The sequence below is a fragment of the Oryza brachyantha genome, chromosome 6 (assembly GCF_000231095.2).
Source record: "Oryza brachyantha chromosome 6, ObraRS2, whole genome shotgun sequence".
Taxonomy (NCBI): Eukaryota; Viridiplantae; Streptophyta; class Magnoliopsida; order Poales; family Poaceae; genus Oryza; species Oryza brachyantha.
Window position 1 is genome coordinate 20,676,450 of NC_023168.2, and position 25,466 is coordinate 20,701,915.

General features: G+C 37.0%; 1 protein-coding gene across 1 annotated transcript; it reads right to left on the reverse strand.

Annotated features, from left to right (window-relative positions):
• Nucleotides 1-2,389: 2,389 nt before the first annotated feature.
• Nucleotides 2,390-9,674, reverse strand: LOC102706206 (cadmium/zinc-transporting ATPase HMA2). Its single transcript, XM_006656379.3, has 10 exons — nt 9,502-9,674; nt 9,147-9,361; nt 7,959-8,222; nt 6,498-6,595; nt 5,746-6,001; nt 5,502-5,639; nt 5,076-5,403; nt 4,803-5,005; nt 4,340-4,536; nt 2,390-4,246 (listed from the first exon to the last, which is right to left on the reverse strand). The coding sequence occupies exons 2-10, from the start codon at nt 9,340-9,342 to the stop codon at nt 2,792-2,794; spliced, it is 3,135 nt and encodes a 1,044-aa protein (XP_006656442.1). The 5' UTR covers nt 9,343-9,361; nt 9,502-9,674; the 3' UTR covers nt 2,390-2,791.
• Between the last annotated feature and the right edge of the window lie 15,792 nt (nt 9,675-25,466).

The following is a 25,466-nucleotide window of genomic DNA, read 5'->3' on the forward strand; positions in this document are numbered from 1 at the left end:
TGAAGGAGAAGAGACAGGAGCTACACCTTTTGCGCTTAAGCACCCGAATTACCGCTCGTATCAGCTGTCCTTTTCATTTTCATTTTAGTCCCTAATTTAGTAAGTACAGTAAGTAGTTTTGCCAATTTGCATCGGTAGCTTTTGCAGACTGGCACGTCTCTCGTTCAGGGCCTCGTCGGAGCGGCACCTCGCCGCCGGCGTCCATTGCCGGCCGGCGGCCATCACCGGTGCAGTGTATACGCGTCGGTTGATGGGAGGTGCAGCTCGCCAAGTTGAGGTGAGGGAGCAGCGCAATCATTGAAGCTGCTCGCCTCACCAGTTTTGTATTTTTTTTCTTTGTTTTGTCTTAGTATTGGCAAACCGAGATGCACTTGCTACGATTCTACCGTAATCGATATATATATATATATATATATATATATATATATATATATATATATATATATATATATATATATATATTGAAATCAAATTTTACTATAATATAAGTATTTTTATGGTTTTTATGATTTTAATTATTTAGATAATTACAGTGTCAATCAGATGCTTAGAAAGAAAATTATGTCAATTTAAATTTAAAAAGTGACTACTAAAGTAACTAAAAGAGAATCTGTTGACATCTCCTTCTTCTACTAAGCTTAGAAATACTTAGGGTTTCTTCGGATCACAAGAATTTTATAGGATTTTTAAAGAAAACGGTTCAATTTCTCTATTTTTCCTTTTGAAAATCCTCAAACCGAAAAGACCCTTATGTTTTACAACGGAGGTATTAATTCTTATTAGGCTTTAATTTATTTTTAGCTGCTTCACACCAATTTTCTGCCTGGTTGCTCAGCATATCAACCAAGGCACCGTTCATTAGCTAGCGATTGAATGAAATTACTCAAATTTTCCCTTCACCCACTTTTTAGACTGCTAAACCGTATGTTTTGTTTAAAAGAGATTCTATCTAAACGTTACTCTGAAAATCATATTACTTTAATTTTTAAATTAATGTGAGCTGATACTTAATTAACAAATGAGATAACTCGTTTTGCGTAATCACTCTAATATTGATAGGACATGGGGTCTAGATTTGTTTAGTTAAATCCCTTTTAAGGTTCTTAAAAAAATATATGCAAATTTTGACGACACAAAGCAAAATGCACATATTTTCACTATCGATTTTTTTGCCGACCCGGCCAAAGAAGGTCAACCGAATTCTCACTAGGGTTGAAAGAGAATGTACAAAGATCAGGGACACATGGACATATTGCTATGTGGCCTATCGCCAAGCTAGAGGGAACAAATAATAATCTTGGTGAAAGGTGTACTGTTGCCCAGCCTTCGCCATGTCTCGGAAAATTCTTGCTTCTTTGCAGATGATAATCCCCACCTGAATGTTGTTGGCAGGTACAGTAGCAGGCTATAAGTTAGATATATAAGTTAGATAGAAGAGAGATTGACTACTAATTTATAGTTAGCTGTACATGGATTTCAAAATGGATTTTAAAATAGAGAGTGTATGATATGTAGGACTATGTACTAATGTTTTGTTTTATAGATAACTATGATATAAATTGACTATTGATAAATATCAATGGTAGCCAGTAGTTGGTTATACTACCGAACTTCTCTTGAACAATCTGTCGACTTCGATGTTGCCATCATGCTGAGAGATAGTCAAAAGGAGTCTCTGTACAAAACAGAATTTCGCCTCTACCCACGAGCTGTATATTTTCGTTTCTCATGGCTCCAAATTTGAATTAGACTTTTAGATTTTTCTATTATAGGTTTTTTTTCTTGGTTCTTCGATCAGTAAAAACACATGTAGAAAATTTTTATTAACAAATTATTTTTATCTATAAATATATTGTTTCGCTTTTAAGAAACAAACAATCACACCCTTAAGTGTTCTATCCAGTAGAGCAAAATCGATCAATGCCCCTCTATACTCCTTCAAAGAACTCAAATAGTGGTGTTAAACAGTGAATATGTCACCGTTCACCAACGCACATGTGGGGCCATCAAGTTTGACACATGAAGGCTATTAAACAGATACATTTTTCTTCTGAACTTAACAGTGATACATGTAACTATCAGCTAACATATACTGTTCATTTGTAAGCTATGAAAAGGAAAAACACATAATATTCAACCTGCCCATTTCAGCGTATAGACATTTAGCTAGTGAGCATTTTTCCAATCCTTGAGAAGATACGAGGTACCACTGTTTTCTATATAAAATTAGTATCTTCTGAAAGGTGGTGCCTCTTAGTACTCAAAATTGCTCTTAGCTAGCTAGTATAGGAAGTAGTTTAGTATTGACATCAGTGCATCACAATCCCAGGTTAGACTGGAACTGCAAAACTCTAGCTACCAGCAGAAGTACCATGTCAGCCACAGAACAAGAAACAAAGTGGGAAAATTTAATCCCTATTGATTCAAAACACGGGTAATATACAAGCACATAATCTCTTTTAAACCCTAATTTGGAATTGGTATGCATTAGCTGCACATCTTTTAGTTCAGAGGCAGACTAGTCCAAGAACCAACTATGACTCCCAGAAATGGCAGATTACCTGCACCTTCTCATAATCTTACATGAGATGCACAATCAGCCGGCAAAACAGAAAAAAAAAGAAACAGAAAACAGATTACGATTACTGATTCAAACACCTGCTCCGTCAAAATCCATACTTCTACTGCATTTCTTAAGCAACAGCAAAACGCATAGCATCGGATTTTCTACCTTATGCCGATGAGGTTACCATCGTTGCTGATACCTGTGCATATAGCTCAATCCTATTTATTACTCCACTACGATCTCAGGCAGCTTCACAATGTTGTGGCTGCAGCATCTCCTGGGCCGGTTGCACTTCACGTAGCTCCTGCAGCACTGGCTGGCCTGTCTGGCATGATCCTTCTGCAAGCTTGAGCAAGCAGTGTCTTTACCTTTGCTCCCGCACCCCTTGATGCTGCAGTCAGTTGGGTGTGGAACGCAGTCTTTCGCCTTCTGATGATGTCCACAATCGCCGGCCTCTTTGTGATCTTTGCTGTGCTGATGCTCATGCTGATGATGCTCATGATGGTCGGATGGTTCAATGATTGATATCTTATGCTCTTGGACTGAATCGGCAGCATTCTTGGCCTGGTCATGGGGTTCATGGCAGCAATGGCTGTGGTGGTGGGGCAGTTCAGCATGACAGTCCTTCACTTCCTCGATCACGTTGTCATGCTTATGGTCATGGCAGGGGTGCATATCTTCAGTGTGCTGAGTTTGCTGTTCATCGCAGCAATGATGCTCATGAACCTCATGGTCGTGGCAACCATGCTCACCAGCAGAGTGAGAGCCGATTGGCTCATCACAATGGACATGCTCATGCTCGTGGCAAGCATGCTCGCCAGTAGAGTGCAAAACACCGTGTTCTTCATGGTGGCTATGTTCATGGCCATGGCAAGCATGATCACTGGTGGGAGGCAGAGCATGGCTATGCTCATGGCCATGGCAATCGTGTTTCTTGGTGCCATGCACATTGCTCGTCTCTGTGGAGTGGTCATGGCCATGTCCATGGTCATGGTCATGGTCATGGCAATCATGCTGCTTTGAAGAATGCTTGTGGACTGGCGCTTCAGAATGGTTGTGCTCATGGTGGTGATCATGGCAAGCATGCTTAGCAGCAGACGAATCTTTGCAGCTGACTGCTGATTTGCACGGACCATCTGAGCAGTGGTGGGAAGTACCGTGATTTTTCTTTGCGTGAGATCCATGATGAGAAGAAGAACAGCACTTCTTTGCAGATGCATGATGAGAAGCACAGCCCTTCTTTGCCTTTCCACTGTCTTTCTCTCTCAGCAACAGCATGCTGTACATGATCACCAGCAAGCATGTGCCAACATCGGCAAGGACAGCTGCCCAGATAAGAGGATGTCCGGCAAATGCAAGTCCAACAATTGCAAGCTTCGTAATCACCGAGAATACGATGTTCACGATGATTGTCCGGTGTGTCCTCCTTGCCAGCCGGACAGCCTTTGGAATCCTGCGGATGTCATTTGACATCAGAGTAATGTGGCTTGTCTCCATTGCAACAGCTGAACCAGATACACCCATAGAGACTCCAACATCAGCTTTAGCCAATGCTGGGGCATCATTCATGCCATCACCAATCATCAGTGTAGGGCCATCTTTTTCCTTGAGTTCACCAACAAGTCTCACTTTGTCTTCAGGAAGAAGTTCAGCATGAACCTCAGAAAGGATATTTCCCAGCTGCCAGAAAGAAAAATAGTAAAATTAGAAGCTGTAACATGCAAAACCGCACTAAAATTAAAAAAACGTCATTCACTCTGGAAATTAGTTTACCTGGTTCTGTGCATATGTGGCAGCGGCAGTGCTATCACCTGTAAGCATCACTGACTTAATGCCCAGTGATCTTAGCTCCTTGATGGCTTCAGCAGATCCAGTCCGGCAGGAATCGGAGAGAGTGAATACCCCAATCAACTCATTGTTACAGACCACATATCCAACGGTAACTCCTTTCATATCTTTCATGTCCGGAACTAGAACAAATTAAAAAGAAAAACATAAGACTTCAAAAAAAAAAGACTGCTTAAAAGGATATTTCAACAATCGATTTTTTGCCTAAACAATTTGAAGCAAAACATCAATTCACAATGGCTACTGCTACTTAACATTCACGAGGCAGAAAAAGGAATATTTACTGTGGGAGTGACATTTTTCTTATTTAACATCAAATTACAGCAACTAGCCATAAACCATCACACATTGTTCTACCACATTTTGGAAGCCTTTTGATTTCACCAACCTGTTTCGCAGGAAGCTCTTGACAAAATTCTTTTGTTCCCAATATATACGCCTGACCCATCGATTTCACCATATATCCCCTCACCAGGATAAATTTGGAATTCAGTAACATTGTCTGACTTTGGTTCCACGGATTTTGATTGAGAATAATCAACCAGGACAGCTGCCATGGGGTGACTTGATCTACTCTCAATGCTCGAGACCCTGTGATATTCATATAATTAGATGCAATACACAAGAAGAAAATTTAAGTGAAAGTTTCAACACCACTCACCAGTAAAGAAGTTGTTGCATTGTAACATGTTCACCAACTACCTGGAACTCCTCAACACTGAACTCTCCTCTTGTAATAGTACCAGTTTTGTCAAAAGCAGCAACTTTGATGCTAGCCAAGGATTCCAGGACATCCCCTCCTTTGATGAGTAGCCCTGTTCTTGCGGCCCTCAGTAGCGCACAGAAGGTGGCAATGGGTGTGGACAGTACCAATGCACATGGACAAGCGCTCACAAGAAGAACTAGAGCCAACTGGAACCAGTGTTTGAGGTTATGTACTTTCACTATTGCAGGGATTGCTGCTACTGATCCTGACATGACAACGACCGCTACACATGCCAACAAACAGAACAGTAAGAAACCCACTTGATCGAATTTTTCAGTGTCTAAATATTTGCTAAAAAGCCTACTCCTTTATTTAGCTTACCAGGTGTGTAGTACTTAGCACAAGTGTCGATCACCCTCTGTGTATTGGATCTACTGTTTTGTGCTTCTTCAACCAGCCTTGCCATTTTGGCCACTGCAGAGTTGTCAGCCATAGCAGTCGTCCTCACAGCAATGTAACCTGAGACATCACCAATACAGAATTACCACCAGGATCAATAACACACCTTAACTTTTTAAGCATATATGAGGGTGATCAAATCATGTGACATTTCATCATATATTACCATCAATGTTCAGTGTGCCAGCCCAGACCTCGGAGTCTGGCTGCTTGGACACTGGGAAGGACTCGCCCGTGAGGGTGCTCTCGTCGACCTCACTACGCCCATCAACAACAACACCATCGATGGGAATGACTTCCCCTGCCTTGACAGCTATTATTGTATTGACCTTCACATCCCGGGCCGCAACCACCTCCCCAGTCTCTGCCAGAACAGCCTTTTGTGGTGTCATGCTCATTAGAGCCGACATCCCAGCAGTGGCCTGCATGCCAAATGAACATTTAATTATAGTGATTAATTAAAGAAAACAAATGTAACACATGCATGCTAATTAGTATTGCCTTTTGAAGACTATATTGCTTTTAGTAGATACAATTTTCTTTCTAGATCATATAAGTATACACGCTGTGAGTGTGTGAGTGTAGATGCATGTTTTTGAGTCGACTAGATACAAAAGTTTTATGTGTCTTTTCCTTGGCAAATTTGGGGTGGAAGTATGCAAAAATGGTGATGACTGGTGATATAATCAGCAACGTGGGCCTGATTCTGTTTATATAACCAGTTACCATCAATCAGTGGGGCTAGCGCACATCCATATCTATAGACCTTGTATGTTGCAATGCGTGAATATGTGCCCATAGATGTGACACGTCACAAAAACAATAGATCCTTCTCTTGTCAGTGGGTTTGTCATGACCTCAGCAATCAAACATGCCTTGTGAAGTAAAATAAAATAGCACAAAGAGCTGGGCATATACCTTGTGGCTTGCTCTGGTCTCAAGCCATTCAGCTGTAGTGAAGAGGAAGACAATGAAGCCAGCCTCAGAATAGTCCTTGAGAGCTATTGCTCCAGCAACTGCACCAAAAAAAAAAGTTGGTAGGTATCAACATATGGAACTCTGAGTTGTGCGTCGTCATCCATCTCCTACCAAAATTGCCTGAATTTAATAGCACATAGGAGAGGATATACAAATTGGTGCTAGCAAGATAGTATGGGTCATCCAAGATAAGAAGGTAGTGCCAAAAAGATAGAAAAATCATGACCCATGACAATATTTGTAAAAAAAAAAAAGATATTCACATATGCGACTTGCCTTTTTCTTACTACTACCAACAGAACTCCACGATTTCACTTCACTTCTATCTCATATAGAACATTATATGCGCTTTCCAATTATATTTTCCAAATCTTCCTATTCTTTTCTTCTTTTTGAAACAAGGTATTTTCTTTTTTCTTATGATGATTCGCTTATGCACCCCATATACATATCGGAACATAGCTATCTCAATGCCATGGAATTAGTCTAGAAAGAATGATTCGAAATATTTGGCTACTTGATTCGAAATGTGTTGCTTGTTCTATAAGGAATCAGATGCCCTATCTGAAGTGACATCACCACATGGAGGAAAAGAAGCAGAATTGTTCATTTAGCACGTATATTAGCATCACAGAAACATATCCTTTTGATGCAGTGGAAAGTGGGGGTCCCTCTAGAAAAGAAAAATGAAGGGAAAAGCTTATGCAAGTGAGACATAAACTTTTGAGAGATGGATTTCTGCTTCCACCCTCCCACTAATCACCCACTATATTGGTCCTTGAGAAGCCACTTGTTTCTGTCCTTTTTTCACAACCCATTAGTGTCAAACTGGCAGAACAAGTATCAGTAATCCTACAACTTCAATCCATGGTTTAAAATTTAACCCAAAGTGGGTGCTGCGTTGATATCTTCTAATGCATAAAAGAATAATATGGCAAAAAAAAAAGGAACAAGCATACTGAAAGAAATGTGCTTCAAACCATCAACAGCTAAAACCGTTTGCTCTAATAATATTAAGCTGTGATAATGATATCTTCTCTTATTTCAATTACACATTCAATTGAAGGATACACTTAATTGTATATATGTTTGCTACCATAGGACATTATTAAAAAGTTTATTTCTTTTCAAAAAGTATGGCTGGAGCTATGCTTTTTCATTAAAGAGAGAAAGCAAGTTCTGCTACAAGCCGAAATGCATTAGTCCACCAGAAGGAAGCTTATTTAAAATTCCATAATTCGGTTATCTCTGAAAGACCGAAGGGTAGGGTCTACCGTTCTTCGATCGTCAGAGGTAGCAATAATAGGAAGCATCATTATGTATTTATGTCACAAGATGAGTGATAGCTTGTTAGCATCATTATGCATTTATGTCACAAGATGAATAACAGCTTGTTCTTACCAGCAATCAGCATGAGTATGTTGACATCCAGGGTGAGCCTCCGGATAGCAGCAAAGCTCCTCAGCAAGATCGGCGGCAAGCCGGCGGCCGCCGCTCCCAGCGCAAACCACTTGAGCGGGTGCCAGAAATGCTCGAACAGCGACACAACCAGAAGAACTCCACAGAGAAGAACATACGGGCTTGGCCATTTGTTGGTGATCTTCTCCGAGCCAGTCCCGTAAGCCCGCACCGACGCCTCCAGCCGCGCCTGGTTCAGTGCCTTGACTGAAAACGGCAAAGACCAAAATTAAGCTTCCATATCTTGCCATGCTAAAATACTAAAATATAGCTGCAAGAAACAGAGATAGACCGACAATTTCATTGACTGTAACAGCTTGTGTACAGGGCGTTCCATAATTCCCGTGATAGAGTACAGCAAAATTAGCAGGATTTCGGGATGCTGAGGTCACATGTAATAAGTCAAGAGATACATCGAATCGTATCGCGGTGTATGTGACGGCTCTCTGCTGTCATAGCATTGTAGTGACTGGCGGGAGACGGTTCTCTTGTCGCTAGCAAGTTCTATATTTTCACAAAATATGAATTTTTGCACTTATTTCTGATATGGAAAGTGGTCCCCAGTCATGAACCAAGAAAACAAACGAATGCACGCACGCATGACACCAGCTTTGCTGGGCTGGCTGGCTCGTTGCATAATCGATTAGAAATTTATTGACAAAGAACAAAAAAACAGATAGGATCATAACAAGTCAGAAACTGCAAGAACAGAACGGGAAAAAAAGGAATGATCTTTGCGTGAACGTGTTATGTTGATATACGTTCCTCCTTGCCGTGAGCAAAAAAAAAAATTGTAGAGAATTATAAACCAGAAAGACCGACAAGTATCATCAAGGTTCAATGAACAACAAGTAGTAGTCCTCTCGATGAGGAAAAATCGATTTTTTTTCATACTAATCTAATCAATGAAGAAGGCGATCGAGACTCCCCCATCCGTCTGGCCCCAATCCCAGTCAAATCATTTGATCACACGGCACCGGAGTCGTCAGAAAATGGGGGAGAATTATAACCACAAAAGCGAGAAAAATCCGCACGGAAAGCAAGAAAAGAGTGTGAGGAGAAGAAAAGCAGTAAAAAAAAAGGGCGTTCTTTTTTTTTTCTTTTCGTGTGTGCGTGTGTGTGGGTGCTCACCGATTTGGGCTTGGGAGACGGCGGCGGCGTCGTGGACGACGATGACGGTCCTCGACGGCACGATCACGGTGACCTTCTGGACCCCCTCCAGCGGCTGCAGCAGCTTCTCGACGAGCGGCACCTCCGACGGGCAGCAAATCCCCAGCACGTCGAAGTAGCTCTTCTGGTACTTGCCCCCCGCCGTCGCGTCCCCCATCTCTCCCGCCCCAAAAAACCTGCACCACCACCACCATCGCCATCATCATCAAGAACAAACAACAAGTGACCGACCGACCAACACGACGCCGGGCAGCAATCTTTCCGTGCGTGTCTCAGCCAGCCAACTGATTCAGTTCTCCCATCCACCCTCACTCACCTACTGCGAGATCAAATCGATCCAATCCAATCCAACCCAACTCAAATAAGATCAAGATCAAGAATCTCTCTCTCTCACTCTGTCTCTCTGAAGAATCAGTGGAGGAAGCTGAGCGAAGGGAGGAGGAGGAGGAGGAGGAGGAGGATGACGGGTTGTCCTCGTCGGGATTCGGGAGGAGGAGGGGGGGAGGAGGCCGAGTATTTATCGAGAGGATTCGGGGGCGGGGTGACACTCGGCACGCATCGGCGCGATGTGGACGGTGACGAGGAAACCACCTCACCCGCGATCATCACCACACCTCACCTCACCCATCTTAACAACAGTACTAATACACAAGAGATTATTAACGCCAAAAAAGATGCGTGCTTGATTAGTAGCAATTTAGTATTTTTTTTGGCTAAAACGAAACCAAATTACTCCACGATAGATTAGCAGGGGGATTCGGAGATGGGATCACGGTTTAACCCCCTCTCCTCCTTTCATGGTGTTGTTGTACACGCGTTTCTTCTTCTTGCCAACGGCGCATCTCACCCGTCCACGTGTCGTGTCAGGCACACGTCGCAGGCTAACCCTACTTTTTTTTCGGTTCTTTTTGGGCCCTGAATCATGGGGATAAAATCGCGGTTAGACGTACACGCGTATGCCGGAACTACGTCCACATACATCGCCATAGTTGGTTTTCTCTTTTAATTATGAGTATCTAGGAGGCAAAATAGAATTTACACATATCTAACGGATTTTTCCGCGTAATTTTGCGCACGCTAAAAATTTATATTTAATATACGAGTATGCCTACATGGCTCGTAATAAGTAATCAACGTTTATTATCCCCTCTTGTGTTATTAAAAAAGGTTTTGCATGTATCTAACGGTTTTTCCCACGTAATTTTGCGCACGCTGAAAATTTAAATTTAATATACGAGTAGTATGCCTACATGGCTCGTAATAAGTAATCGACATTTATTATCACCTCTTGTGTTAGACATGAATATTTGACATAAAAGTTCTTGACAACGTATATCTGCACATAAAAAACAGGTTTTGTATGTATCTAACGGTTTTTCCCGCGTAATTTTGCGATGACCAATTTTAATTTCCATACAAATCATATAACTCCTAGGCTCATGTATGTAATAGACGTCCGTGGCTATCTCAAATGTTGTAAGTGGGGATATTTGTTTCTTATAACTTGCTTAGACCAAAATAAAATAGTATGCTATAAGCTAACTATAAGCATAATGCATAATGTACTATAACTATGTCCATATACATTGGCATAATTTGTTCTTTGAACTATGCATATCTAGGGGCAAAATAGATTTTACACCTAATTAATGGATTTTCTCACGTAATTTTGCACAAGCTAAAAAATTAAATTTAATACACAGATCCTATGCCTATCAGGCTCGTCATAAGTAATTAATCAGCGCAGTTTATCATCTCTATCGTTATGACGTAGATGTCTATTTCTTAAACTGACATGAAAGTTCTTAACCAGGTATGTCTAGAAATAAATTTTTTTTTGCATGTATCTAATGGTTTTTCCCACGTAATTTTGTGATGGCATACAAATCGTATAGAAGCCCTTGGCCAGCACAAATAAGGTTGCAACTGGAAATATATTTATTTCTTATAACTTTCTTAGAGAATCTTTAACAAGCAGCTAGCAGAGGTATTTAGGATGTCAACGTAGGCGTACCTATCTTACTATGTCACTTCTAATACAAAGCAATTAGTTTCAGAATTAGCATACGTACTATCCCGGCCGGGTGACTGATGATGGGCACACGCAGGCCGGCTCATAAAGTCGTGTACGCAGAGGTGTACGTGTTGGTTAGCATCATTAATACAAATCATAATCACTATATGGTTAATTATTTAATTTAATAATAATAAATTGAGTTGAAAGTTCAAATTTTGGGTTGAAAATTTCAAGTAAAGGCGGTTGAAAGTTTCACTTGTGAATATTTTTAATTTTGAGCTAAAAGTTTGAATTTTGAATTTAGGTTAAAATTTATGAATTTAAGATTGAAATTTTAAATTTTGGGTTAAAAGTTTTGAGCTGAAATTAAAAGATCCGGTGCATATGTGTATGCCCTCTGGGACTGAAATCTGCGCGCGCTAATTAGCCAACCCTTGTACTACATATCACATATCCTATGTAGCATAATAAAATTATTATATTTTGTATACCATCGACCAGCCTAAATAGGGATGGAACTATGGTAGATCAAGTTATAAACTACACAATATTAGGAATTTGATCTTAGTTTCTAAATTGTATGGTAAAATCTAATATAGTTATCACTGTGCTTTCACTTCCAAAGTTTCTGAAAACTGACGTTAGCTCAGTTGGTCGACCATCTAGGGTGTACGTATAGACTACCCCAGTACGTCTAAATTCTTGGCAAGACGAATATATGTGTTTGTTTCTTTTTCTATGGTGTCGGTGTGTACAACCAGACTATCTATTGTCCGTCCATTTCCTTTTTCTATGGCGTCGTGTCAGTGTATACCAAAACTAACTATATATAAAATTTCGTCAAAACGAATTTGTATGTTTATATTTTTCTTAATACATATATATATATATATATATATATATATATATATATATATATATATATATATATATAGTCAACCTAGTTTCTGTTATATATATTATTCCTATATTTTTCCACATAAACTTCTAGGGATTTTGACATTTAGTCTAAGAAACTTTCTTTACTCATTTATATCCAAGGGATGAAGGGAGAAAACAAAATCATATAATTCACGCACAGAAGAAAAAAATATTTCCAAATTAAACAAAATAACTTCTAACCAAGTTGTTTTTTTTTCAACTCAATCATAACAATAGGATCCTTCTTGAATGAATCATTCACACTTAATTAGGATCTGAGTGTGACTGTTTAATTCACGGTCGTACTAACATTTGTCCACTGTTACAGTAGATCACGGATGGACAAGAACAACGGCGATAGCCATAAATAGATGATGAAAGCAGTTAGACACACCTCTACTCCATCTGTAGTCGAAACATTTTAAATGTTTGGTTATCGATCGTTTGACTTTTGGAGGGGACAAGTGAAACAACGTATTTGTAAATAAATATAATTTAGAAATAAATATTATATATATATATATATTCTTAGCAATCTAAAATTAAATGCTCAAAAATAAATCACAATGGAAAAAAAACCTAAATTCAACTCTAAATTTAAGATTAAATATTTTTTAAAAAAATGGTTTATGAGCACAAACAAACAAAAGCAGAAAGATGATGATGTAAGTTTATTGAATAAAAGGTAGCCAACATCGCTCTATCACCATATTAATTTCATTGAATGTAACGTTCAATATATATATTTTTATAATATATATATTTTTTAGCGTTGGAGATCTTACCTATGTTATCTTCGTAATAAGTGACCGTGCCTTTTCTCAAGTCAAGGCTAAACCGTAAAACAAATCTGTTATGTAAAAAATAAAGTTAATTAAATTTAAATAAGTTTGACTTGCTAGAAAACAACTACGAAGAGAATTAGAAAAATATATCCAGGGGCCACAGGTCAGCGATCTGCGTCAGAGAGGGTAGTGCATTGGAGGAGACTCATTTTAAAAAAAAACAAAACGACGATAATAATAAACATATAAAATAGATAAAATAACATAATGAATCGGTTTAATTTTATTTCACGAGAGCGGTGGCGACGGCAGCAACGACGAAATGATAGGCAGGACGTAGGAGTACGGGGGCACACACGAGAGCAGAGAAGGCGACGAGAATGAAGCGAGCGGAAGAGGACACGATCCAACAGTGAAACGCGAAGGAGCTGGGAAGAATCGATCGATCGATCGATCTGATCCGACGGCTGGGTTTTCTCCCACGTGCGCACACGTACGGTGCGTGATGCGCTTTGACCGGTCGGTCAGAGGCGAGGGCCGCTCGATCTGCATCTGCATGGCATGGCATGCGCCAACGTGGACCAAACATGCACGAGCCCAACTTGGAGACGCCTTCGTCCACTCCAGCATCTGTGTACGTAGCCTTAATTACGTAGTTGGTGAGAGACTAATAATTAAATTAATTAGGTGAGCGTTTTCACCCAGAGTTACTACTCCCTCCATACGACGCTGAACTAACCAACTTCTAACAAAACAAATAGAGGGGAGTATTATTTTCTGGGCTCTACGTGTATTAATTGTCAGTCCCGTAAAAAAAAAGGAAAACTCGCCATGTCATCGTTTCGCTTAATTAATTTAAAAACTTCTACGTACATGTTTTTAGGCAGGTTCAAACATGAGCATAGTAATGTCCGCAATCAGCAATACTAACTTATCTTATATATATGTACAAAGATAGAATTAGGTATGTTTTCTTCATTAATATAACAAAATATTTTTTATTACTCTTATTTTCTTTTAGCTTACCCCATTGCAACAAAGTTTTCTTAAATAAATGCTAAGAGTCGACTCTAATCCGTTTTCATACATAACAACCTTTTTTTCTTTGTGTCATTATATTTGCTTATGTGGCAATGAAGAGAGTCGGCTAATAATCACCCTTGCACCTTCCCTTAGTGATCTAAAAATAAAAAATAAGCTAATAAAAAAATCTTAAATAAATTTCGGCTTACAAGGATAAATATGTCCCCATCCCCTTCACTCCTCCGTCAGCAATGTAACCATTAACTTAAAAGGAAAAAACCAATTTATTGATTAAAATAATTTTATATCGATCCATAGAGTTCATCTTTAATTTCATTGGTTCATCCTTAATTACATAAGCTTATTGTGATGCGTGTATGTGACTGCTATCAATCAATAAAATGCGGTAGGGGTTTTGCTGTAAATTCTAACAAAATATTTTTTTATTGGAGGCTAGGAGTCATATATATGGTGTTGATTACTTCTTGGATATGTAATATCTAGCCTACGATTTTGACATTCGAGAAATATTCTCTTCATTTTTTTTCTTATTTAACACATGTGGCTTTTCGATTTACGTTTATCCATTTGTATTATTTAATTTTTTTTAAAAAATATAAAATTACATAATCATGTTTAAATACTTTTGACGATAAATAAATCGTGAAAACATAATTAATAGTTACCTAGATTTTTACACAAATGGCCATTTTTTTAAAAAAAATAAAACGAGCGGTCAACCTATATTGAAAAAATTAAACGGTGTCAAAAATGTAGCAAGCCGCGCCTTTCCTAATGTTATCATCAGTACGTTGTTAGACCATTTCCCTTTCCTAAACGTAGAAATGTATTCCAATTAATTCAACGTGCTAGGATAGAGATAGGATAGAGACACATATATAGGCAGGATTCGATCAAGAGAAATTTAGCATGATCAAATAACAGAGGTTGATCAATGCAGATTAATCGTATAAACATCGATTGATTGATATATGAAAATAAAGTTGGTGCATGGATATATGCATGCATGGATCTAACAGTACTAACAGCTGGTCAAGATTGGCTGTTCGATCCAGTGTTGACCACTTGCATCGCCTGAAACTGCCCATGCACACATGCAAGATATATGCAACTATTTTATATGCAAGCAAGCACACACATTTAATTAATTAATTGGAGAGGTATTTTAATATAATAAAATTTGCAGCACATGCTTATTGCTTGCTGCATTGGATATCATCGTGTCATGTCAAATAATCTGAGCCTTTTGCCTGCCTCGCTCGACTGAAATCACCAGGGATCTGATCAAATTAATTTAATCAAGGTTTGATATTTTGTGGTTTAAAACAGGAGTGATTTTACGGTCCACGAGTAAGGCCGCGTTGGGTATAGGGTGATATTAACCCACAAAATATATGTAATGGATTAGTATATGATTAATTAATTATTAATTATAAAAAATTATAAAATAGATTAATATAATTTTAAAACAATTTTTCTATAAAAGGTTTTTAAAAATACACCGTTTAACCGTTTGAAGAGTGTTCGTACGAATAAAAATAAAGAGAGATGTCCATCCGCCAAATGCGGCCTAAGTTCCTTGATCGATGTACTATTTGAAACATAACAAAATTTCTATAAAATTGTGGGTATATATGACAGTTGCATGACTAAAGAAAAATTAGTGGTTCCATTGAGTGTACATAACAGTAAGTACTTGTGTATAGTGCCTTTACCGTAATGAAAAGAAGTTTTTGATGCAAGAAATTAAAAGTCGCTTTCGCTCCTCCCGGACACACGAAATTTAATTCCATGCATAATTCTCTCTAGCTACAGTGATCAGTACATACCCTCTTTTGTCGGGGGTCAACTCCGAGATTTATCTTTTTTTTAAGTGCCAGAGTTCAGTCAAATGATTTAGCTTTATCTCAAGAAAATAAAGGGGTGGTTATTTGACTTTTTCGTGGAAAAAGTTTTGCAAATGAAAAATAGTTTGTGAATAAAAATTTTATATATGTATTCTTAGCGATCTAAAAGTCAAGGCTAGATAATAACTTTTACAAAAAAATATAGGGTGGTCTCTACTCATTAGTATTTTACTATTAATATTAATATCATTATTAGTGGGAGCAATATCTCCGTCAATGATTTATATTAATAAGGTGTTCGTGCTTATTATGCTAACAGCATTTTATGTGACAGCAGAAATAGATATATGCTGACATATTGGATTAATAGAAAAAACATATTATAGCTAGATTGATTATTACTTACTAGCAGAGACCATAGTGTAATACACGTATCTCAATTATAACTACAGTGCAGCCATATTGCCATTTCTATATTCTCATTTTATGAAGAAATTCCTAAGAAAACTAATTACAACAAAGAACGTGCTCTTGACTCAGCAGCATCCTATTGCTGATCAGTGTGTTTGATTAATTGAGCCCCTGATTTATTTTGTTGTTTCGCTTGGATGAAATTAACTAGCTGCATACTACATATATATATAATCTTTTGTTTATAACAACTCGTAATTATTTTATGCTTTGTTTAATTTGACGAATCAGAGATGCTGAAATGCAGAGGTAAGACGAAATCTCCGACGAACGAAGCCGGTGTGTTAGTTTATGAAGTCATATGCTAATTAAGCTACGTACCTACCTAGATTCTGTCGAGACTCACGAGAGGGAATAATAAAAACTTAATAAAAGATCAATTAATACATCTTTCAGGGCTGACGACAACGACACGTACGTAGTTAGCAATTCGTTAAGTCATCAGACTTAATTTGCGTTTGACTACTATACCGACGGCGATGTTTGGCTTATTTAGAAAAAAAAAACAAAAAATATATTGAAAAATATAATTTGTAAATAAAATTTATATAAAACTGCTCTTATTGATCTAAAAGACAATGATAAAATAAACTATAATTAAAAATTAAAATTAATTCTAAATTTAAGATCGAAAATAGACGAGCGTTTGTTTCCGATTTGGCTATGGCTCTCTGCATGCATGTGCTTTCCTGATTCAAGTCTCTTTTGAGTTTGGACCAATCGACCTACTTCATCATTTTCCATGGAGCACTGGAGCTTGATCGATACATGAACAAGCTGATCGAATGATGCATCGATCCATGTCGTTGTTCTTCCCAAATGAAATAATTAATTGTGCATGTAAAATGCATAATTTATATAACTATTTTTTAATTTCATATTAGAAAGTGACTCATAAACTAAATGTAGATGGCGTTTTTTTAATCGAAGGAACAGAGAAGTGCTGCATGTGCTGCATGAGGGATGACCAAGGTGAGCTCATGGAAGCTGCGGCTCAATGCTTGTAAATGATTTTAAATAAAAATATAATCAATTATAAAGTTGTAGATTTGGTTGAGCTCATATAGAGCACATCTTCATTAGAGGTTATTTGAAACCTAGATTTCATATTTGTGAAAAATGTTATAGTGAATTTTTGGTCATGTATACAATAAATCTCAAAAATGAAAAATCTATCGACTACAAAGTTTTAAATCTCGTCAAGACCTGCAATTTTTATATAACTTTTTATCTTTATATATCCAATTTCATATAAAAAGTTAGATGTACATATGTATTAGTTTGAAATTTAATTTTCGCAAGCGGGTCATATATGGGTTTCTTAGTGTGCCGCCAACGATAATAAGTGAAGATTTATTGAATGATGAATTTAACATGACTATTTTAATGTTGCAGATGTTATTATGTATTTCTAGATATTTGAGTAAAATCTTCAAATAATTAATTTATGATAAACTCAAACGTCTTTAACACACTTCTATTACAACCATAGTTACAACTATATGTACATTTTATATTTGTATTTCACAAATAAACTCTTTAGGAAAGTAATCGTAGAAATGAACCCTCGTCTCAGGGTCACCAGATCGCCGAAGGGCGTTGTTGAACTATCGTTGGTTTGAGTTGAACTATCATTATATAGAAAAAAAATCCTATTACCAAAAGTTAAGGTACGTTATAGTGTAAATAGATACTCACTGTGTCCGGCCGGAAATATAAGGAGATCCAGTGTTTAAAATTTGTTGAAAAATGTAAACACATAATCACACACTCATTAGCTCAACCAATCATAGTCATCCTTATTAGTGTCTCCAGGTACTTTACTATCTCATCAAATTAATCAGAACTATCCATTACTTCAACCTTAATGTCTTCCAAATACTTCATATGTTCTCACATTTTGGATTGAGGGGGTACAATCTATATATTTCGAAAAGACAAACAGTCTAAACTCATTCATATACCACCTATATAGACCATTGTAAAAAGCTTCTATTCAACCATATTACAACCATATGCATTTGTAGATAGGACTAGCTAGCTTAATATTTTTTTTAACACTATGACCTTTTTTATATTCTCATTTTATAAACGACTCGCGAGAAAACATCGCATAAACAAACCCTTGGTTGGATGCCATGCCCAATTCATTTTGTTGCTTTACTTGGATGCAACTCAGAATTAAAATTATCTTTCTCTGACGAAGGGGTAGCTAGATGTATCAATCTAGATGCTGAAATGTTAGCCATGTGGTACATTTATTTTGAGTATATTGACCGGATTTATAATAAAGATCGAAATGCTGAAATGCATGGTTAATTGGAGAGACTCCGACGCAGCCAGTATAGTTATGATGTCATATGCTAAGCTAGCTAGATGCTTTTATAATTCATGAGAGGACATAAAAATCTAATAATTCAGTTTCCATGGAGCAATGAAGCTCGATTGATACATGATCTAGGTGAATGATTGCACGCATCCATGTTGTTCTTCCCAAATGAAATAGAGAGAACTTAAGAAATTAAATGTCATTGACACGTACCAATATTCCAAAAAATAACATTGATCAGTGCGAGTTTCATAAAATATCATCTTACATGAACTTTGTCATAGAAATACCAATTATATTAGGTTTCCGTTAAAAACCATCCGTTAAGTTTTGTCAAAAGACAATACCCCTCTGAACTATGTAAAGGATATTGGATTTGCCCTCTCCTGCCATCGTCACCCGGGATCGATGCTGGAACCATTGAGCCACTTGGTTAGCCATCGATCGAGGCTTGCAAATTTGTTATTACAAATAAGGCTTGACGTTATTCTATGTATTTTGATTGGGCTAACTGGGCGGAATTGACGGAAACCTAATGACGATGATATTTTAAAGAAAAAGGCTCTTTTTTGATGATATTTCATTCAATTTGCATTCGCTAGTGGTATTGTCATTGATGATCTTTTTATCTTCTAAGTAAAATAATTGTGCATGCAATTACAAAACTTCTAAAATAGATGATAGGAGGTAGGTTGACAGTAATACATGTGGTTTTATTGGTAGGTGAGTAATAGTTTTATGTAATTATATCAATAAATTAGAAAGTAGTAGGTCTATTGAGATGCAGTGGAGCAATAAAAATCCAGCTCCGCACTTATAGTTTATTTTTTTTGGAGCAATTATGCTAACTCTGCTTAAAAAAAGGAATATATACCGTTTGGCATGACTCTAGCTCCAAGTTAAAGTTAAGAGCTAGAGTTGTGCTAAATGGGCCCCAAAGGTGAGTATACGGCGTCTAAAAAATACTAGCAACGGGACCGTCATGTCCAACTGGGGCGCCGTTAGGGTTGGCGCCTTCAAGGGGTTCATTCCTAAAATAAGTTTTTTAATATCCTAAATAGATCATAGAAAACTTATTTTAGGATTATTATTCAGACGGATATCCTAGGATGGTGGTCGAGGACATTAATCGTTTGACACATATGGTACTTTCCTTGATCCATCACCTCAATCATAATATCTCGAAAATAATTCGTATTTTCTTATATTTTTGGATTACGTAATACGATCTAGAATTGATTACTATCACCAATAGAAACCATCCTGAAACACTTATATTATATTTCAACCATATTGCAAGCATAGATAATTAAGATTGGCTAGATTAATATTGTTTTAACATTATAGCATTTTTCATGTTCTTATTTTGTAAGAAAATTCTCGACAAGACTAATCGCATATATAAATAAACCCCTATGGTTCGATGTCATCAATAATTCGTTTTGTTGATTTTGCTTGGATGCAACTATCTATATTATATAATATATAATATCTTGGAAAGATTTAGTTTGTGCCACCCAGAATTAATTAATACTCCCTCCTCTCTTTTTATCATTCATTCGTCTTATAAAAATAATATATTGTTATTAATTATTTTGTTATGATTTGATTTATTACTAAAGACACTTTAAACATAACTTATAATTTTATATATTTCCACAGAAAATTTGAACAAGACAACGATCATTCGTATAAAAATCAACAGTGTTAAGTAAAAAAAAGAGAATATAAAGTTTTCTCCAGCGCGGTAGCTAGATGTATCAATCTAGGGATTGAAATGTTGGCTATGTATATGTTGAACATAGACCGGGTTTTAACCTACTATGAGAAAAATTGCTGAAATGTTTTGGAGACTCCGGCGAAGCACACGTGGCAATAAAGAATTAATTAAATTCGTCTTCAGGGCTGACAGGGACACGTAATTTGGGCCATTTTTTATTTCCCAAAAAGTTTTCTTAAAATCATCGCATCAAATTTTTTACATTTAAATGAAGCATTAAGTATAAATAAAAGAAAAAACTAATTGCACAGTTATGAGAAAAATCTTGAGACGAATCTGTTGAGCCTAATTAGTCCATGATTTGTCATAGGTGCTACAGTAACCAACATGTGCTAATGACGGCTTAATTAGGTTTAAAAGATTCGTCTCCCGGTTTCCAGCCGAGCTGTAAAATTCGCTTTTTCGTTCATATCCAAAAACTCTTTCTGGCAGCCGGTCAAATGTCCGATGTAATCGTCTCCCAAAAAATTTTGGAACTAAACGGAGCCTTGCTCAGACTCGAGACTTGCTATTCTCTTTGATGACTTCGCGTTGGACTGACGACGACGACGACTATGTTAATTGTTTTGCTTTGCTTTGCTTTGTTTTTTTCTTTTAGAAATAACGACGGCACAAGGCCGGCCGGCTGAAATATATTAGACGGAGTAAACAAAATTTTTTGAAAGAGTTTAGATGCAAATGTGGTACGGAGTATAAGATACGACAAAGCTGGGGAAAATTAATTCTACTTGTATACAAGCCTCAAAAGCTAAGTGTGGTTTGACGAGCTATATATACTTCAGGGTCGTCACTTGGTTTTTCAAACGAAAAAAGAAACAACATATGTATAGATAATAAATAATTTGTGAAAAATCATTTATATACGTGCTCTTAGCGATTAAAGTCATTTATATACGTGCTCTTAGCGAGTAAAAGCAAATGGTGAAAAATAAATAAGAAAATCTCAAAATCAGTTCTAAATTTAAAATTTTAGATTTTAGATTATAAGCAGAAGCAGAAGCGAAAAGCGAAAAGGTGAGTACCATTTTACGTCTAATTAAATCCTCCTTTAGACAACAGGCCATCTGAAGCTCTGTTTTGAACGAATCCTGAAAGCAGGCAATATTATATAGTCACTTTCTTTGTTTTCAGTTTGGCTAAATTTCAAGCCTAATTTGACTAGCTGCTGCTGCCTGATTCTCTTGGACCGATCGACGTAGAACGTAGTGATCAATTTCTATGGAGCACTGGAGCTCGATCGATACATGGGCTAGCCGAATGCATGCATCCCATGCTGTTCTTCCAAACAAAATCTAGATGTATCAACCTAGATGTTGAAATGTTAACTCTGTAATACATTGATGTTGAATAGAGACCGACCGGGTTTTTAACCTATTATAAGAAAAATTGCTGAAATCAGTGGGTGACTGTTTGGCTTACGTTGTAAATATAATGTTATTTTTAAGTAAAACTGCTCTTATCTTAGCTATCTGAAAGCCAATGATAGAAAATAAAATAAGTTAAACCCCCCTAAAATCTAAAAACTCGAAATTTTATGAGTATAATCACAAACGAAAAGAACGAGAAGACTTACGGAATATATAATTAACCGGAGATCAGACTCCGATCGCAGCCGGCATATTTTGTGATGTCTTATGCTAGACTAGCTCTTAGATGCTGTCGGGAGATGGAACTAAATTTGTGTTCAGAACTGACAAGGACGTAATTTGTTCAGACTTGAGTCCTTGACCTGCTATTCTGATGGCTTTGAGTACTTTGGACGGACGACGACGATGCTAATTAATTGTTTCGCTTTCTTCGTTTTCGGTTTGTCTACAGCTGCAGCTGCACGCTTTCAAGCCTAATCTGACGAACTAGCTGTCTGATTGCTCGATTTTAATTATCACCATATATGTGCATGCATGTTAGTTATTGCCAAAATGAAATAGTAACCGTGCTTGCAAATGTATATATGTGTTCTTAGCGAGCTAAAATCTAAGACTCAAAAACAAACTGCAATAAAAAAGTCCTCAAATAAACTCTAAATTTAAAATTTAAATTTAAATTTTAGATTACAAGAAAAGAACATAAACGAAAAGATGGTTCGTAACTACGCAGAAAAGGCGCACACAAAAATCTAAGGACAAAGTTGATAATAAGCTGAGCTAAATAACACAGTCGTAGAGCTGCACCAGACCCCGGTGATGTTGACGGTCATCGGTCAGAGCACGAACGCACGCACGCTACCTGTCGGAATTAAATTAAATTAAGCTCTATCCGATCCGATGAACGCTTGCATGGATTATTATTGACCATTCAGTCAGTTAGATTCCTCTGATCTTCAAGGTCGGCCGCCGCCATGTCGCCGGAGCTGCGCCTGTCTGCGTCTAGCTCTCTCAGCTGCTGGATTTCCTGCCGGAACGACGACCGTGAGCTGGGCACGAGGATGGAAGTTTCCGGCCGGCTGAAGAATCGTCGTCGTCGTCTCCGGTGAGCAGCTGGAAGAGTGCACTTGATCGCGACGTGAGCAATGCCCTGGGGGTTTCGCCGTGCTGATCCCTGGTTTCAATAAAGGTGGTGGGCCATAGACTCACGTCGCATGTTTTTTATTTCGCTTTATACTTATAAGCGAGTAAAATTTTAATTTTTATTCTTAAGTTTAAAATTGATTTTAAGGTTTTTTAAATAGTATCATTTTAGACTATGGTGTGGCGAAATACCTATACCCCTTATATACTTTAAAATAATTACCCGTCACCATGATATCCCCTATCCACCGTCATCTCGTAATAATATAAACGGTATATTTATAAATAAAAAATAACTTATGAATAAAAAATTTATATATGTATTCCTAGTGATATAAAAACCAGTGCTGGAAATAAACTTTAGCGAAAAAACATTAAAATCAAATCTAAAGTAAAATTAAATTTTGACTTTATAACTCAATAATCTAATAATACAGTAACCCAAAGTGGAAAAAACACGGTCTAAAAGGTATAGAGGGCTAACATGTTTTTCAGATAATACAAATAATCTAGCTCAATAGTCTAAGAATGCAGTAATCTAAGAATTTTTCAAATACTAGATATATAATAAAGATATCAAAATTTTATATCGAAAAGATTGACATCTCTACAATTTTTCAGTAAAATTTCTCTTTATAAGAACATAACCCTCAAAATATGTGTTTAGTCCAGGGTTTGCAAAATCATCGAGGGGTCAGAATCGTTACTGCATATTAATAAAATATATTGAGAGCACGTAATACGGAGGTTTTGTTGGGACGATAACTGATATGAATAAAAAAAATATTTTTTGGTCATTTAAATAATAATATGAATAATTAAATTCGGATAAGGCGCTGCGAATGCTTTCAGCTAGCTAGCTCCGGTGACACGACGCCGTAAGTACGTACACGCCGCGGTGGCCGGTGCAACTTTTCACCGGAAGCATTTTGCTGTGGCCACGTACTAATTACTTACAGAGTTGATAGCTAGCTCTCTGCATGAGTGACACATGCATGGTACATATATAAAGTTGCATAAGTTATTAATTAACCTAAAATATTTGACTAATAAAATATTCTGGGTGTGGTCTACACGTATATTCATCTCTGGAGGAGTCTGAGACCTGAAGAAAACGACGTGTACATTTGTACGTGCCACAAGTATGCATATGCATGCCACCTAAGAAGAGAATCTCTTTTTTTTTTTTTGAACTCACAAGAAGAGAATCTCAAGTAGTGTTATCAAACTCAAAGAGTACATCCGAACAAAAGACCAAAAAAAATGATGGAAAGATTCTAAGGCGTACGTGAAATATCGTAATATATATGTTTTACCATAAAAATATCAGCTCGAAATTTGATCTATACATATATTACGTGGAGAAACGAAGACGACAAACGCGTGCTCAGATTAGTGTTCAAACAGCAGGTCTATGTATATTACTATTATTCACCGGAGATTTGTATTTTGTTTCTCCACGTGTACAGCGAATTTTTAAGTTGATGATTTGTGGGTCGTTGCACGTACTTTATCTGTGTATTTTAATAGATAATGTCGTTGATCTTTTTAATAGATAATGCCATTGATCTTTTTTTCTCTAAACGTTTGACATTTCTTCTTATTCTTTTTTAAATATGTATATATATAATAGGTTATAATTAAAATATATTTAATGAAACATTAATTACAATAAAAATGAACCATAATTACATAAGTATTTTGATTAAGATGAATAGTTAAACTAATAGAAAAAAAGTTGAACTCGCAAACAGTTACGAAGGTACATCTCTGATCTTTTTTTAGTCTTTTTATGCACTTGCACTTTATAAATTTGGTAGCACTGGCTAATTAGTTATAAGGAGAGTTAATTAATTCCCCTTTTGTTAATTTCTTCAGTCCCGTACTACTTTACATATCCTTGTATCTATTGATTTAGTTTCCTTGGAGTATGATTCCTTCTAATGTTGAACATTTTCATTGGTTAGTGCTAAGAAGAGCTGGTAACAAACAAGTAGGAATTAGAGTTGCCCTGCTTGCTGCTGTTAGATGGAATCTTTGGATTGTTACAAATGATATATATGATTTTTAGGAGAAAGATTGATTACTTCTCCTTTAACAATCATTTTTCATATCATTTCTATCGATCCAAAGAAGTTGTATTAAGAAAAACGGAAGGAGTATCGTATTATCAGTCTATTAAAACATCCCCTACATTTTTGAAAATATATAGAAAAATATCAAAACATTTGCTTGGTTGTTCTGTCCAAGGAATAAAGCGTCGAGCTGTCGACGATTCTGCCAGGACAGGCAACAACTAATCAAAGAGATTTGATCGTACATTAATTAGTACATACTGTGCTAATTAACTAGTAACTAAAACTGCTGGCCAGACAATAATTTATTGATCTCCAAAGCTCTAGGCAGCTCCAATAATAATAATCAATTAAAAAAAAGTGCAGCATACATGATCGTGTGCACGTGGACAATCAGATTTGCATGTTGCTAAGAGTAGTTGGGAGATACTCTCCATGATCTGTGCATACCTGCATCCCATTTGCTTCAACTTTTTTCTTAAATAAGACCTGATGAAATCCAAGT

Coding starts and splice junctions, on each gene's coding strand:
- LOC102706206 (XM_006656379.3), bottom strand. CDS start 9,342: ATGGGGGACGCGACGGCGGGGGGCAAGTACCAGAAGAGCTACTTCGAC. Junction 5,404..5,501: donor TGCTAAGTACTACACACCTG/GTAAGCTAAATA, acceptor TGGCATGTGTAG/CGGTCGTTGTCATGTCAGGA. Junction 5,006..5,075: donor ATGCAACAACTTCTTTACTG/GTGAGTGGTGTT, acceptor TGAATATCACAG/GGTCTCGAGCATTGAGAGTA.